General features: G+C 42.8%; 1 protein-coding gene across 1 annotated transcript in view; it reads left to right on the forward strand.

Annotated features, from left to right (window-relative positions):
• Positions 1–871: 871 nt before the first annotated feature.
• The window catches only part of LOC145404126 (uncharacterized), a 28562-nt gene continuing 11895 nt past the window's right edge, over positions 872–17538 (forward strand). Inside the window, exons 1-3 of the mRNA XM_080275752.1 lie at positions 872–962; positions 7494–7726; positions 16408–16547. Of these exons, the coding sequence (XP_080131878.1) occupies positions 934–962; positions 7494–7726; positions 16408–16547 (402 nt within the window). The 5' untranslated portion in view covers positions 872–933. The remainder of the gene's footprint in view (positions 963–7493; positions 7727–16407; positions 16548–17538) is intronic.

Consider the following 17538-nt stretch of genomic DNA (forward strand, 5'->3'; position numbering starts at 1 on the left):
TCCAACTGGAGATTAGGTCTGGTTTGGTTGGGTTAGGTTAAAATACTATAGTTAAGCTAGGTTAGGTCAGGTTTAAACTTCAGTTAGGACTGTCCTTTCCGCCATGACGCTGACGAATCAAACAAGAGTTGATAGCGGAACGTATCTATACACAGTGGGGAAACAGATTTAACAAGAAAACGTTTATTTACCACCCCGTAAGTAATCAGAACATATAACAGGACTATCAGGAAGATTTGGTAAGATGCTTCGACTACATAACTAAAGCATGTGTTAACCTTTACCCCTTTCTTTCGTAAGCAGCTTACCGTCACAGCGCCTGCCATCCACTGGTCTGCGGACGCGGGACGTGGAGGTAATTCAGATGAATGGATGCTTCAAGCAGCTCCAAGATATCACACATTAAAATGTTAAGATACAAAACGCAAATTTTGCCAATACAAGTTTGATCACCTGTTGCACTTCGTAGGCTATAAGGGTGGAAAGTTCTCTACTCCACCACACAGCTATTGTTTATCATCCACGCACTGCACATATCAACACCATTGATCTCCGCGGTTCAAACATTACGATGAGCAATCACAGAGGTACACCTTTTGCGGTGTCGTTTTCTGTGGTAGGTAACAACGTGCTCCACCTGTAAATAAACATGACTCACCACTAACTGTCTTGCAACCAGCACTGTTGCATATTTATTTTATTCATCATAATTTTGCGCGATATTTTGATACACAGTACAACAGAGTCATAGCTTTTATGTAAACAGAGATCGCTATTCATTCATATCCTCACAGTTTTATTGGCGGTGATATGACAAATTACCATGATATATAAGGACCGTTCCTAGCGGAGCCAGAACGTAAACAAATGGGCGGGTTTGGATAAGGTGATTGTGGATTCTTATTTCATTTACATTTTGTTCGTTTTACGGAGATGGATAAGGCAAGCAAAGCAATCAGAAGGTAAGATATTGAGCAGTTCAACTTCATCATAGGAAAGAAAATCACAAACTAGATCAATTGTTACTGTGGTACAACGTTTTAAAACTGAGACAAAGAACTAGGAACAAGGCCGCTGATCCGATTTACCGAGAATATTATTTGTTTATTGTGATAATGTATACTTCCTAGATTTACTCCTAGTAGATTATTTTTTATATTCTCTCTCTCTCTCTCTCTCTCTCTCTCTCTCTCTCTCTCTCTCTAGGTAAAGGTATGGGTCAATTTATAGTATCGGTCCCACAACGATTTTTTCATCCAGTCTGGGTGTTTCCAATGGTTTTTGATGTGATTCGTTCGAATTTGACCTTCATTTCTATCGGAAATCAATAGTTCCTGAGATGTGACCCATATTTTGTCATCACTGAAACTACCAGTTTCTGACAGAAATATAAATCAAAAACACCCATGTTGGATGTCATTTCAATACTCAAGCCCTGGAAAGAGGGCAGGGTTTGAAGTAAAATAATCTTAACCTAACCTAACCTGTCTGACCAACCTAATCAACCTAACCTAATGTAACCAACCAAACAACCTAACCAACCTAACCTAACCTAAACCCCCCCAAACAAGGTCTGACTTACCTTACTCTGGAGATGGTGGGTCAGACTCCACTGGCGGCACACCGAGAGATGCTTTTCTTGTCACAGCTGAAGTCGTACGTGATGGTGAGGACACTCCACCTGACTTGGAAGGACGCCGTGCCTACACAGAAAATCGACGGAAGCCTCAGGTTCTTGGTAAAAGGACTTGAAAATCTCCCAAGGCTTCAGAGTACACCCAGTACACGGGAGAGACATGGCAGGACTGACTTTTGAATCTGGCGGAGTGCGGGAAATTTTGCTCATTGGCAGAATGAAATTAAATGTGATTGGTTGATGAAGAGGGAGGGATAGCTGTGATTGGCTTTCATAAGTCATATTATTCCAACGCTGTCAAGTTGGTGTTAAACATCATAAAATGCATATATAACGGTTTAAAATGTATATAATATATTGACAACAATGTAAGAGGGACTGCTGCTGCTACTATTGGTAAATATGGCTGCACAGTGGCAGGGTTCAGGCTTTTGCTGTCCTGAAGGAAAAAATCAGTAATCTCATAAACCGTTCATTTCCGAGAGCAACGGCACATCCTGGTGAGTACAGCAGAATGAGGTGCATAGGCTGATAGGTAGAATAAGTTCGAGTTTTCTGTGGGACCAATACTATATTTTGACCGAGGTAGGCTATGCTTTATTTGAAACAGTAGGAGCACCTTACAACATCAGTTCTTCCTGATAGACTGCTATATTTTTCTTATTATTTCTGGGGTGGTAAGTAAATGCCTCTTAAGAACATAAGAAGAGAGGATAACTACAGTAGGCCGGTTGGCCCATGCTAGGCAGCTCCTAATGAGATAAGGATAGCAGAGAAGAAGGCTCTCCCCCGCCCTCCAAACCCTCCAGCCGAAGCCGGCAGGAAAAAGTCAGAAAGAACACCACGCAGTATAGAAAAACTGGCATGGACTTTTTACAGGAAAGTGTGAAAGGAGAATAGAGACTATCATAGTGTAACCTGAAAAGGAAAAATTATGAATTAGTATTGGTTATAAGATTTTCATTTTTCTATATCCACCCCTTATTAGTCATATGCTTATCTAGCCTATGCTTGAAACTCTCAATGGAAGAGGCAGCAACTACTTTACTAGGTAGCTTATTCCATTCGTCTACTACTCTATTACCAAACCAATTTCTACCAATTTCCTTACTGAAATGGAATTTTTCTAGTTTGAAACCATTATTTCTAGTTCTATCCTGTATGCTCACTTTAAGTACCTTGCTAATATCTCCCTTATTTATACCCTTCATCCACTTAAACACCTCAATTAAGTCTCCCCTTACTCTACGCCTCTCTAGCGAATGCAGACTTAGTCTTTTCAGTCTGTCTTCATGTGACAGGTTCCGGACATCATGTATCATTTTTGTCATTCTTCTCTGTACATTTTCTAACGAATTAATATCCATTCTGTAGTAAGGACACCAAAATTGTACTGCGTAGTCTAAATGCCTTACTAATGCTAGATAAAGTTTCAGTATTACTTTAGATGATCTATTGCTCACGCTTCTCAAAATAAATCCTAGGACCCTATTTGCTTTATTTCTCGCATTAATACACTTTTGCCTTGGTTTAAGGTCATTACTAATCATAACTCCTAGATCTCTCTCGCATTCCGATTTGCTAATTTCTTTGTTATCTAAGCTGTATTTAGTATCTCCAATGGTCTTGCCTACGTTAAGTACGAAATTTAATTCTCCCATTGTTTTTAGTTATATTCCACTGTGTCAACTTGCTTGATTTGTAGTAGTAGTAATAGTAGTCTGGCCGAACAGCCCCGCGTCCCTAAGGTAAGCCCCAGCCAAGACTTGGCTTTCCCACAGAGCTTTCAAGGAGTGTATGTTGTGTTGTTTGTGCAGGTGATTGTGTGCAATGCAGTCTTCCTTAATTTGCCTAATAGTATGGGGTTCTGTGTTGCATCCTGGACAGGCGTCAGCGACGGAGACATCCAGCCTCTTCTGATGACTCAAGAGGGCTGGATGCTGCTCACATCTCGGCCTGGCCAGGTGGACCCTGTCCTCATGAGGGAGGTAGGATTCAGAAGGGTGGATATCAGGAGGCCATGCATGCAGCTGTGCGGTGTCTCTGAGTGAATGAATGGAGTGGCAAGCAATTTGAGCATGGATATGCTTCTGGAAGCTGGTTTGAGGTGAAAGAGGGGGAAGAGATAACAGTAATTGTGTATGATATCATGTGCTGGGTATTGTTTTGATGTTCCTTGGTGTGTGTGGATGTGCTGCCATGTAGTGTAGTGGATGGCGTGGATTTATGGAGTCTGCAGCAAGAATTTGTGCCTCTCATGTCTAGATGATCCTTGACCTTGAGGAGTTTGGTTTCTTGGTGTAGGTGGTCTGTGGATGTAGTAGCTGTGCAGCCTGTGATTATTTTGAGGGCCTTATTCTGTATGGTCTGTAGTGTGTTTTAGTGAGGTTAGAAGCCCAAGCAGGGCTTGCATAATTCATCAATGAATGTATATATTGTTTGTAACTCGTGGTGGTAGTTTCTATGGTGTGTCCAAATGTTGTATGGGCAAGTGACCTTAGAGCATTGAGCCTTGGTGTTAATTTGTTTTTAATGTTTGTGATATGTTGTTTAAATGACATTGATGTATTGTATGTTACACCAAAGATTTTTTTTGGGGGGGTGTTTGGCTGGGACTACTGTGAGTCTGTTTGTGGTGAACTATTTGTGTAGTGTGTTGAGGTAAGGTTGGAGGATGTGTACGGCTGTGTTTGCGTTTTGGTGTGTACACGTAAGTGTTATGTTGTCTGCATAGGAAGGGACGTGTATTTGTGATGTATGTGGGTATGTCATGCATGTATAGGTTAAAGAGAGTAGGGGACAAAACAGATCCTTAGGGGACACCGTTTGTGAAGTTTCTGATGTTCTGTGACTGAATAGCAAATGTTACATGTGCACAACTGCCTGCTAAATAGTTTGCCAGCCATCTTTTTGTGTTATTGTGCATGTTTGTGTTGAATATTTTGTTTGTGAGTTTGCTGCGGGGGATGGCATCAAATGCTTTGCTAATATCTATTGTGACTAGGAGTGTTCTGTGTGGTGGCCTAGCTGAATTGCTGCCATCAAAAACTCTCTGTGTAAGGTCTGTAAGAAGAGTGTTTGTGGAGTGTAGCGGCCTAAAACGACGTTGTGATGGAGCTAGGGGGATGTGAGGTGTAACTAATTGTAATACCAGTCACTGAGTGGCTTTGGAGTGGGTGCAGAGGAGTGTGATGGAACAGTGTGAGAAAGGTAACATGGAGTCTTTGTTGGGTTTATGGATGGTGATGGTAGTACTGTACCATGCTTCCAGATGTTGGGTATCACAGTATGTTGTGTGAGTAGCTGTAGTTTGATATGTAGTTGGTGAGTGCTTGTATGCCTTGTGGTCCAAGGTGTTTAAGGCATATGTTCCATATGTTGTCTGGGCCACAGGAAGATGAGTGGATAAGGTTGCTAATGATGTGCTTCATCTGGTTGCAAGTGAAGGGTGTGATGTCTCGATCTGTGGGGAACTGTCTCTTGCATCGGATGACATATCAGTCGTCATGATGGCTTATATGTGAAAAGTGATTGATGAGAGTGTTTGTTTGAGGGTATGGTGTCTGTTGTTGTGATGGCAGCGTGTGACTGTGTAATGTTGCTTTTGGAGAGAGTGATGCTGTTTAGTGATGTTTTTAGTGTTTTGTAGTTGTGGTTTTGGTAGTGATGATGATTGGGAGGTGGACAGAGCCAAGGATTTTGACCACTCTCCATGATATTGTGGGGGCAAGGTTTGGGGAACAAAAGGTGATGTCTGGGGATGATGGGAGGAAGAGGGCTTGGTTAAGTGTATTGGCAGAAGGGGTGGAAGGGACTGTCCTAACATGAGTGTTTAATTAAATCTAACCTAACCTACCTTAACTGTACCTTATAATTTAATCTAACCTAACCTAACCTAATCCAACCTAACCTAGCATCCAGTTGGGAAACAAAATCCACCTTTCAGTACGATGAGTAAGGGTCTTCCATTACGCTGTCAACAAACAGCCGAAGGTACAGCTTAAGAAACATGATAAGAGCGATGGGAAATTTTTCAGCAAGAAAAGGTAATTAACAACTCTGAAAATAGTCAGAAATATACAGAAAACGAACTGGAGGAATATGAAGTAAATTGGTAAGGTCCTTCTACTGCTTCAAGTAAAATATACCTTTACCTATATATGTGTGTATGTATATATATGTAGAGATATATATATACAGTGCTCCTCAGAAGTATCGAGCGCCTGTGGCAGGGCGTGCAATACTTATGGTCAAAAAGAGTCACCCGTTTTTGGTACTAAAAATTGAGCCAGATGTTTGCGGCGCTAGCATGACGTCACAGTAGCCTGAGGCCTTACTGCTCGCTGGTTGGTTCCCGCCTCAGTTGCCTACGGGCTGCCTGAGAGAAAGGAACTCCGCCACGTCTCCCTCTCATTGCGCCATTTTTTACCGAGTGTCCCGCAGTGTTTTGGCTTTCGCCACTTTGTTATGGTACCTACCCGTGAACTGTCGAGTGAAATCATATCCCAGATCATTGCTCTAAAGGAGGCAGGCCACCAAATGAAGGAAATTAGTGAATTGGTTGGCATGGCTCGATCGACAGTGCATAGGTGGTGCGCCCGTTTTCGAGTGGAAAACAGTCGTGACATTCCCACAAAGAAACCGCGGTCTGGTAGGCCCAGGAAAACTTTCCCAAGGTCTGTTAATGTTTTAAAATGTGCAGTGGAGTCTAATCCTCGTGTGGGTGCAAGGAAAATAAAGGAGAGCAACCCGGAAGTGTTTGGTGAGGTTTCTGTGCGCATAGTGTCTCGAAGGGTCCATGAGCTTGGTTACACAAGTCACAGGCCTGTGAGAAAGCCTCTTCTCACACATTACCAGCAACTTCGTAGGCTTGCCTTTGCTAACAGATACCTTAACTAGGGTGAGGAGCAATGGTTGTCAGTGTTGTGGTCTGATGAGGCAACGTTTAGTGTTACCTGTAATCGAGGAGCACATGTGTATCGGCTCAAAAGTAGTGACCCGCTTGACCCACGTTAAGTGGAAAGCACAGTTAAACACCCTGATTCACTCATGGTATGGGGTTGTTTTTCTGGTAAAGGTTTGGGGAAGCTTGTTGTGCTTCCCAAGAACTGCAGAGTGAATCAGGACATTTATCTGGAGCTTCTTTGTGATCATTTACCAGAGTCCTTCAAGCTCACAGGTGCACGAGTGTTTCAGGAGGACGGTGCACCTGCTCATAAGGCCAAATCGGTCACCAATTGGCTTCGTGACTGCGAGGTATCATTCATGAAAGACTGGCCAGGCAATAGCCCAGACCTCAACCCAATAGAAAACCTCTGGTACCTCGTAAAGAAGAATCTCCAAGGGAAGGACGTGAGCTCTCTGCTTAAGCTGGAAGCCGCCATTCGTGACTCCTGAGACAAAATACCCCTCCAGCACCTCAGGAACCTCGCCCTTTCACTTCCAAGACGTCTCAGGTCCGTGAAGAAGCGTAAAGGATACCCTACGAAGCGCTAAAGGTAAATAAAATGCATTATTTATATATTTTTTCAATGTTGAAAGGTTTGTTTCGTAGGAGGGACGCAGGGCGCTCGATACTTCTGATGAGCACTGTATATTATACATATATATACTGTATATATATATATATATATATATATATATATCCTCTATTTCAGGGTCAGTTTGAGTCTTGATGCAGTCATTGAAGTAGATGTCCTTTCACTAGTTAAAATTGATGTATCTCTCATTGTGGCAAGGGTTGGCTGACCTTTACCAGGTAAAGTTAGAGAGAGAAGGTTATACAGTGGGCCTGTGATGCACTGTTCATGATGATGTATTTTTTTGTGACAAAAAAAGTTTTCCACATTGGTTTCAGGTCTGGGGTGCGTTTGCGATCCATGTCCAGTGGGCATGGGAATTTGCAGATGGTGATATCACAGCTAGGGGAGATTCGCAGCACATTCAAATCCTTTGCTCAGGCACAGAGTACTGCCTCGGAAGACTTGATGCAGTGGGCTGGGGGCAGCCAGAATCGTGCTATTGAGGAAACTTTTGTGCATTTGAATGAGCTAGCCACTCTTTGGACAGAAGTGCAGCGTGATTTTGCTGGTGAGTTCACATCTTTGGACACACAAGTATAGAATATGTACTACAGTAAAGAATTTTGATGTACCATGATTTTGTATTTACTTTCAGATTGTTCTGTAACTTCTATACAGTGTATAATTTTATTGAAAAATTCTGCTCTCAATTTCATTCCTCAGCTATCAAACTCCCAATTGTTAAACTCTCCTTGTTACTCTTTTCCACAGATCAGTGAAAATTTATGTACCACCTCCATGCTTCTCCTCATGCACTTCATAACACCAGATTGCATTCCTTCTACTCTCTGGTCCATATAATACAAAACCTTTCATAATTTCTGTTGTTTAATCCATATACAAATTTGTCCCAGCTGCTGATGCCATGAATCTCTTTGCAGCTGCTAACATCTTTGATGTTTCTTTCTCACTTAGTGTCCATGATTCTCATCTTATGTTAAAGTTGGTAAATGTACTTTCACAATGAAGAGTTGCTGACACTTCCTTGCCCACTGTAGCAGTGGGAGGTGTTACATGAAGTATTATAAAGTGATAGTATTATGAAGTGTATAAAACTCTCAACAAAAGATTGTGAGAAGGATAGACACTTCCTGACATTCAGGGTGGAATAAGAAATATTGAAATCAGGAATCAGTTCTGACAGGGGATTCTCAGTGGACCTTTGTTGGTGATGGTACTCTCTTCCCCTGTACCTTCTTTCACTTCCAAACCGAACAACTTCCAGAATGCTTCTCAATTCTGTCACTGTTCTTTCCTGGAGTGTTTTCCCTAATGGTATGATTTTTCTTATTGCAAAGAAGTCATTTTATTCTACCCTTCCACTACTTTGCCAGTATTTTAGTATCCCATCACATTACTCTTTCCTTGGCAACTCTAAAGTCATATCCTAATATTTGACTGCATTTCTTTCTTGCCTAACTATTGCCTTAGGAAGTTAAATATTGTTTTGTGCAAATGAAATTCCTGTGGTCAGTTATGTCAAAGTGATAGTCATTTGCCATGGGTGCACCAGTTTGAATCCAGAAGAGGCATCTGTCCATCTATCCATCATCCAGTCCCGTGTCGCCCCATGAGAAGCATAGGAACCCGGGGCTAGGCAAGTTGGTCCTGACATTTAAGATGAGAGTGACCAGCCTCACTCATCCCTGAGTGGCATTACATGAGCAGTAAACCCCAACCACCCCTTGGATATAAACCTACACAGGCTCAATCCGATTGGAGCACCTTAATTACCCACTAAACCATGAAGTGCCACAATTTGGTTATATGGTTACCACCCAGCATAGTAAATAGTTTCATGGTGTACAGGCAACCATTTGGCTTGTCACTCTGTGAAGATTTACCCATAGGAAGAAGGAAGAGGAAAGGAAAACAGAAGAGGGAGTGTAAAGTCACCCATAGGCTGAAGAAAGAGGAAAGAGCGAAGGAAAGAAAGGCAGGAAGGATGGAAGAGAGGAATGGGCAGACACCCAAAGCAGCACTACATCGAGTTTGAATCCAGAAGAGACATCTGTAATCTTGACTTAAATGTTTTAGACTGCAGCAGCCTAGCCTCGGGCCCTTACACCCACAGGGGCAGTGTGATCCTGGATATTACCATTATTGTATAGGAAATGTGAAGCAGTATCTGGTAGAGATTCAGAAAAGGAAAATTGGAAAAGCATTAAGTAGCTCACCATCCACTTGCTCAATGTAGTGCTGTTGTCAGATGTCTGCCCTTTCCTCTCCTCTATCCTTCTTTCCTTCCATCCTCCTCTGTCTTCCTGTCCTTCATTCTTTCCTTGTCCTTCTGCCTATGGGTAACTTTACACTCCCTCTTCTGTCTCACTTTCCTTCATTCTTTCCTCTTCCGTCTGCCTGTGGGTGACTCTACACTGAGTGACAAGCCAAATGGTTTCCTGTACACCAGGAAACTATATACTACACTGGGTGGTAACCATATAACCAAATTTTGGTACCTGGTGGTTTATTGGGTAATTATTGCGCTCCAGTCGGATTGAGCCGGTGAAGGTTTACATCCAAGGGGTGGTTGGGGTTTATTGCTCATGTAATGCCACTCAGGGATGAGTGAGGCTGGTCACTCTCATCTTAAATGTTGGGACCAACTGCCTAGCCCTGGGCTCCTAAGCTCCTCATGGGGCAATGTAGGACTGGATGATGGATGGATGGATTAGTTGTAAGTAATGAACTAATGAACTGTAGCAGCTGGCTTGCTTGCTCTGCATAACACAAACAGGCAACTGTGTTATACATGTTCAAACCAAGTTTTACCTGTCCTGAAAAGTTACTGATCCATTGGGTCAAATGATCACTTTTTGCTACAGGAAAAGTGACCTGCACTCACCCATTGATATACTCATTGGTATAGGTGTAAGAGGCTTTTGAAGTGGAAGAATGTTCAGTTGGAGTTGCATCATTGATGAGTGAGAGTGTCTCCACTGTATGTGTTGCTTAGGGAATCTAGATAAGGTAACGACATATGAGAACACATATTCATGCATTTTACATACATTACTGGCACTGACAAGGAACCTACACATGGTAGTGCTGTTGTTGTGCGTGCACCTTTGATGGAGAAGCTGCAACATCCTCCTGAGAGCTTAACCTCATATTTCCATGGACCTCGCCATACGAAGGACCCTGGTGAGGTGCTGTCTGTTAGATGGGGACACCAGATCCCAACACTGTACAGTATGTATTGAATTGTACCTATAGGATGGCCCCACTGAAGCATTTACTTACCTGTGGTAAGGGGATCTGATTAGCTAAAGACAGACTGGGCTCATGCAACAATAGCATCAAACAGTACATTTCTACTGCATCCACTTAAATGACTACCCTTGGGTGGGATGATTGGTAGGGATCCAGCAACCAGAGATTATTATTATTATTGTCCCTACTTGACAACAGGTGGGTGGGCGGAGGGTTAGTGCCCCTCCCTGGAAAACAACTTACTTAAAATACGAACAAGAAGCCTCGAACCATGACTGACCAACAGGTGATGACTAAGGACTGAATAAAGGACAGTACGGATTGCGACATGGAATGTAAGGGGTGCAAATGATGGGGTGGAAGAGAGAGAGAGAGATTGTCCAGGTGCTTGAGGGTACAAAAGTGGATGTATGTGGAGTAGCTGAGACTAAATGGAGAGGTGAGAGAATGGGAGTATGGATGGGGTATGTCTGTGTGAGGGGGTGAGGATGAGAGGGCAAAAAAAAGGAGTGTGTACTGTTGTGTGCAAGAGATGGAAGGAGAATATAAGAGAGTATGGATCAGTTGGCACAAGGATTGTGTGGGTAAGGTTGAAAGTTGGACTGCAGATGTGGGGGATTGTGTGTGTGTGTATGCTCTAACACAAGGTCATGCAAGTAGAGTGAAAGAAGAGTTCTGGACAAATGTGGAAGCATGCATGGAAAAGTTTGAAAGGAATTAGGGTGTTTTTGATTGGAGATATGAATGGAAAAGTAGGGAATGTGAAGGTGGATGGAGTAGTTGGTGAGTGGGGTGTTCCTGCAGAAGTGGATGAGAATGACAGTGCTCCAGCGGACATTTGTGCAGGGAGGGGGTTGGTGATAGCCAATACCCTCTTTAGACAAAAAATGATCCACAGATATACATGGCAAGTGGTGAGAGGGGTGTGTGGTGAACTGACTGATTGGAAGACAATGATTGATTATGTGTGTGAGAATGATAGAGTGAGAAGGTGTGTAATGGATTCAAGAGCATATAGAGGTTGGGGGAGTGGACTTTCCAGCCACCACTTGGTGGTAGTGAAAGTCAAGGTTCAAACGTAATGGAGGAATAGAAGAAGGGAAGGACAGGAGGAAGTAGTTCATACAAGGAGAGTAGAAAGGTTGCAAGAGGATGGAAAAAAAAGGCAGAATATAAGAGAGAAGTGGAGGAGCAGTTGGGTAGATATGATCTGGAGCAGATGGGGGACATGGAAGATGTGTGCAAGATATTCACAGAAGAAATCTGTCCAGCATGTGAGGTGGTGTTTAGGGTGAAGAGAAGACGAAAGAGGGTACAAGGAACAACATGGTTGAATGAAGAGGTGAGAGAGGCTGTGGCACAAAAGAAGAAAGCATATTGAGTATGGATGAAGAACAGGGGAGTGGAGGAAGTTGAGAAACGGAAGAGAGAGTTGTATGTAGAGAGGAAGAGAGATGAGAAGAGAGTGGATGAGGAATTTGGATGGAATTTGCGTGTAAAGTGGAGGGAATGTGAGCAAATGTTCTGGAAAGAGGTAAAGAGTGTTGGACAGGATGATAAAGAAGTTAGTCTAGGAGTGAAAGATTAAAATGGTAGATTGCTGGTGGACAGGGGAGAAAAAGTGAGCAGATGGAGAGAAAACTGTAATTAATTGTTGAACATAGAGAATGAAAATAATGCAAGTATACATGGCTGGGAAATGGCTGGGAGAAGGAGGGATGTGAGAAGAGAGGAAGAAATCAGTAGGATGGAAATTGTGGAAGCAGTGAAGAAAGTCAAAATGGGGAAAGCTCCAGGAATTGTTGGAGTGTGTGGTAAAATGCTGAAACATGGGGGAGAGATAGTGGTAGAGTGGATGTGGAAGATGTACGGATTGGCCTGGGAGGAAGGTAGAATCGTGGAGGATTGGAAGTCAGGTATGATTATTCCCTTGTACAAAGGAAAAGGGGAAAAAGAAGTGCAAGGTAATCATAGGGGCATTTGTCTTCTTAGTGTAATAGGAAAAGTATATGGTAGGATACTTATTGACAAAGTTAGGGAAATAACAAAGAAATTACGTGGAGTAGAACAGGGAGGTTTTAGGAAGGGAAGAGGCTGTGTAGATGAGATAACCATTCTTAGGTCTTTAGTGGAAAAATTTCTAGAGAAGGGAAAGAAGTTGTATGCAGCCTTCATGAATTTGGAGAAAGCATATGACTGGATAGACAAGGAATGTGGAAAGTATTAAGAATATATGGAGTAAATGGGAGGTAGTTGAATGTTGTGAAGAATATGTATGGGGGTGCTATGGCTGCAGTGTGTGTGGACAGTGAACAGAGTAAAGTTTTCTATATGAAGATTGGATTGAAACAGGGATGTGTCATGTCTCCATGGTTGTTCAGTCTGTATATGGATGGGGTTATAAAAGAGATACAAGGTACGGCAGTGGATGTTGGAGTGGTCCTAATTAGAGAGGGCAGTGTTTGGAAACTCCCTGTACTGTTATTGCAGATGATACTGTGTTGTTAAACAAAGACAAAAGGGATCTGCAAGGCTTGGTGAATGCGTTTTAGAAAGTACCGTATGTAAGAAATGGAATCTAAAGGTGAATGTAAGGAAGAGTAAAGTTATGGTCTTTGAGAGAAATGAAGTCACTGAATGTACAGTGAGGCTGGATCTGGAGGAAATGGAAAATGTAAGTGCATTTAAGTACAGTACTGTACTTAGGTAGTGTGATGAGTAATGATGGAAGTTTAGAGGGTGACGTGCTTGAAAGGGTACAGCAAGGTAGAAAGGTTGCTGGTTCATTGAAAGCAGTGATAAGAAATAGGGAAGTGAGCATGGAAGTAAAAAAGTCGTTGCATGACAGTATTGTGATATCATCTCTAACGTATGGAAGGGAAGCTAGGACTTTGTTGGAGGGACACAATTCAAGAGTGAGAGCAGTGGAAATGAGTTATTTGAGAAGAGCATGTGGAGTCACATGGAGAGACACACTGACAAATGAGGAAGTGAAGGAACATTGTGGTGTGGATATGGATGTGATAGAAAGTGTTAGGAGAAATATGTTGAGGTGATTTGGCCATATGGAGAGGATGGAGAGTAAGAGACTGACGAGGAGAATGTATGTGATTGAGGTGGAGGGGGAGGGAGGGAAGGGGGGGCCAAGGATGAGATTAGGAGGGATGGAGTGGAGAGGTATATGAGAGAGGATGTGTATGAGCTGGAAGCAGGGCAGTGAAATGGTGGGGGACAAGGCAACACAGAGGCGATTTGCTTGTGGCCACCCCTTATGGGATGAAGATGTCTAACAAAAGAAAGAAAATTTTTTATTATTATTATTATTATTATTATCATCATCATCATCATCATCATCATCATCATCATCATCATCATCATCATCATCATCATCATCATCATCATCATACGCAAGCTGCTCGGTCCCATTAAGAGTTTTTATGATGGTAGTGAGGCATGTGTAAGAGTAAATGGGCATCAAAGTGAATGGTTCATGATCAGTGTGGGTGTGCAACAAGGTTGTGTGATGTCCCCATGGTTACTCAGTATACAGTATATACATGGATGGGATGATGAGAGAAGTAAAAACATGAATAATGGAGAGAGGGATGGCATTGGTAATGAGTGGTGATGGATCAAATATCTCAGATTTGATGTATGCCGATGATGCAGTGCTGTACTGTACTACTTGCAAATATGGGACGAGAGCTTGGTAGACTAGTCCAGAGTTTTATGGATGTCTGTGACTGTTAGTGTTGTGCCTTAAGAGTAAATTTAGAAAAGAGTAAAGTGATGATTACTGAGAGGGAAGATGACTCCCAGTGTTATGTTACAGTGAATGGAGAGAGACTGGAATTGGCAAGAGAGTTCAAATACCTGGGTACAGTGATAGAAAAGAGAGGAAAATATGTAAAAGAAGTGGAAAGTAGAGTGACACAAGGAAGGAGAGTAGCTGGTGCAGTGAAGGCCTTGATATCAATCAGAGTTTTGAGTGTTGCTGCTGCGTGAGGCTTACATGAAGGAGAGTTAGTTCCATCTTTAACATATGTGTGTGAGACTGTGGTGTGGCATGAAAACAAAAAGTCAAGAGTAAGAGAAGTGGAGATGGGACTGTTGAGGAATGGGTATGGAGTACAGTGAGTGAATAGGATACGGAATAATGTGGTTTGTGAAAGTTGCAGAGTGAGGAAGTCTGTGAACACCAGAATCGAAGTGAGTGTATTGAGATGGTATGGTCATTTGGAGAGAATGGATGGCAGTAGAGTGGTGAAAAGGGTACAGTAAAACCTCACTATAACAGACTAATTGGCACCCAAGCCATTCCAAAAAAAGCAAAAGTCCAATAAAAGCAGCATCTGGAGTACTTCCTGCTAACCCGGACTTATTCAGATATATCAGAAATTAGTCTGGATCACACCAATGGTTTTTCATTACCATTGCAATACTGTACTGTATTATACATTCACGACAATAATCAAATGGTACAATATACAGGGATACCCCGCTATGCGATACCCTGGATTAGCAATGGAGGTAGAAATACCACCCTACCCCACCTATCGTAGGCCTACCCCTGGTTTTGCAGTGGGTCGTGCGAGGAATTGTCCGGACTTCATCGCCACCCACTGAGCCATGGCATCAGTTTCCCACAACCATCACCCCACCTCGCCAGCCTTCCCCGCCCTCTCTGACCCTTCCCCGGATATTGGGTTTGAGGGCTTTGAGGAGGATGAGTGAGTGCCAGGGAGCACCACATGTCCCCTAGCCTCAAGGGGGATAGCAAGGATGACGACTAGGACCGGACATGGACTTAATAGAAGTAAATGATGACAGCTGTTTGATATTTTCTGACCTATTTTTTGTGATTTCCAGATTTTATTTGTTGGTTTTGGTGAAATGTTAACAGGTTTTAGGCTTGGGTTAGCTTCCTTTAAAGCTGTTAGGCCATTTAGATTGGTTATAAACTTGTTTTTGGACTCATTTGGATGGGTTTAGGACTTGGTTGGGGAGGAATTCCAAGGTTCATATTGGGTGGGTTTAGGAATTGGTTGAGGAGGAATCCCAAGGCTCAGAAATGCATCTCTGTACATTACATGTTAAATCTACCCTGCTATATGATACTGTGCCTACCGATGGGTTTTTTCTTATTGCATCCCATTGTAAAACTGGGGTAGCCCTGTATATAATAATACTGTACTGTACACTGATAAACTTGTCTTTTATTTGCCTTATTGTGGTGAACATAGCTGGAGTGGTCAGGAAGTCTGGACTGCTTCTGGCTTTATCAGATGTTTTCCAATACAGTGTAAGAATTTAGTCCGGTCGGCTCCTCAATTCTGATAAAAGTGAATTCCAGTCTGTTGAAGTCTGTTATATCAAGGTTTTGCTGTATATCTGAGCAAATTTGAAGACGGGAGGAGGCGTGGTAGGCCAAGAAGAGGGTGCAGGGATATGGTGGATGAGTGTGTGAGGAAGAGGGGTATGGAAGTTGGTGAGGCAGAGGGACTGACAAGATATCAAACTGGCTGGATGAATTTGGTGCGTAGAAGCACGTGATCAGGGATTTTTCACCCCATTTTAACATGACAGCATTCGAATTGACTCTTATTGGGTAGGTATATTTGAAGCTACAGTATGTGGTGAAACCTTTTGGCCCATCAGATGAGGCCAGGATTCTGTGGGCTTGAATGCTGAGTGAATGGAAGCATGGTTCATTGAATTGGGCAAACTTTGTTTTTGGCTGTCTGGACGTTGCTACTCCTCACCCTGCCCTAGGGTGGGAAAGGAGGTCCGGATGATGATGATGATGATGATGATTATTATTATTATTATATTTTGGTATCATTATTAGTTACAGATATTATTTTTCCCGTCTGACCTGTTGTTGCAGGAAATTGAGTTAGGATGATACCAGTGGTGATGACTTTATACTGTATGCTGTTTTATTACTGGATGATTATCCCAAATCCAAACCAACAGACCAGCTGAAGGAATTCAGGACACAGTATGAACTGATCCTGGAGGGTGAGCGTCATGTGAGTCAGGCACGAGAGATACTGGCTGTCAGGGAGCAGAGGGAGACCAAACTGCGTAGGGAGCTTAAGAAAATTAGCAAGAAGGTAAGTATGTAAGATGGAAGAATGGACAGGAGGCAGCGAAGGAAACTAAGAAAGGGAGGAAAAGCAGGGAGTAGAGATAAAGGGGAAGGTAGTGAAGAAATGGAGGAGACTAGAAGGGAAAGATACTGTAATAGGATCAGAAAAGAGGAAAGAATGACAGGCACTTACAGTATAGGAATACGAAAGTAGGAAGTAAATGGAGGAGACTGGAAGGGAGAAATGGGAAGAGGTAGGCAGGGTGGATAGGTTATTAGATGGAATCTTGAGGAGGGAGGCAAGGATGAACAAATATCAAAAAGGGGGGGAAGGGAGGCATGGAAGGAAGAAGACTATAGTGAAGGATGTTGGGTACAGGGCAGGAAAGGAGGTCAGCTCAGAGGGAAGGAGAGTGGATGGGGAAGAGGTAAGGAAGGAGATTACAAGGGAGAGGATGATGAAGGAAGGAAGAGAAGGGAGACAAACAAGGAGAGAAGATCAGAAGGGATGCAGGATGGATGGGAAGGGGGAGTGAGTAGGCAGTTAGGGAGAAGATATAGGAACAGGTGAAAGGAGATTGTGGAGGGAGAAAGGGAAGGGAGGCAGGCAGGGAGAAATATGGAGGGAGTTAAGCAGGGAGGTAGGCAAGGAGAAAGGAAAGAGTGTTAGACTAGGAGGAAGGAAAGGGAGGTAGTTAAGGAGGAAGGGAATAGAGATAGGTAAAGAGGATGTGGAATATGTGGAGGAAGGGAAAGGAGGTATGCAGGGAAAATATGTAAGGAGGGAGACAGGAGGAGAAGGGAAAGGAGACTGGGAAATGAGGAAATTTAGCACAGTAGTAATTGGTTAGGTAGGAGATTGAGAAGAGGAGGACCAAGAGCAAAATGGAATGATGCATTGATGTAAGGAGTATTGATAAATGACATTTTTTTTTTTTTTTCCTACCTGGTTGCCTGTTGGCCTAGTAGACAAAGACATCACTCAGAGAAAATAAGATGCTGTGTGAAGCAGTTGG

This window comes from Coenobita brevimanus, chromosome 62 (assembly GCF_032717465.1).
Source record: "Coenobita brevimanus isolate Jiangsu-jjx chromosome 62, ASM3271746v2, whole genome shotgun sequence".
NCBI lineage: Eukaryota > Metazoa > Arthropoda > Malacostraca > Decapoda > Coenobitidae > Coenobita > Coenobita brevimanus.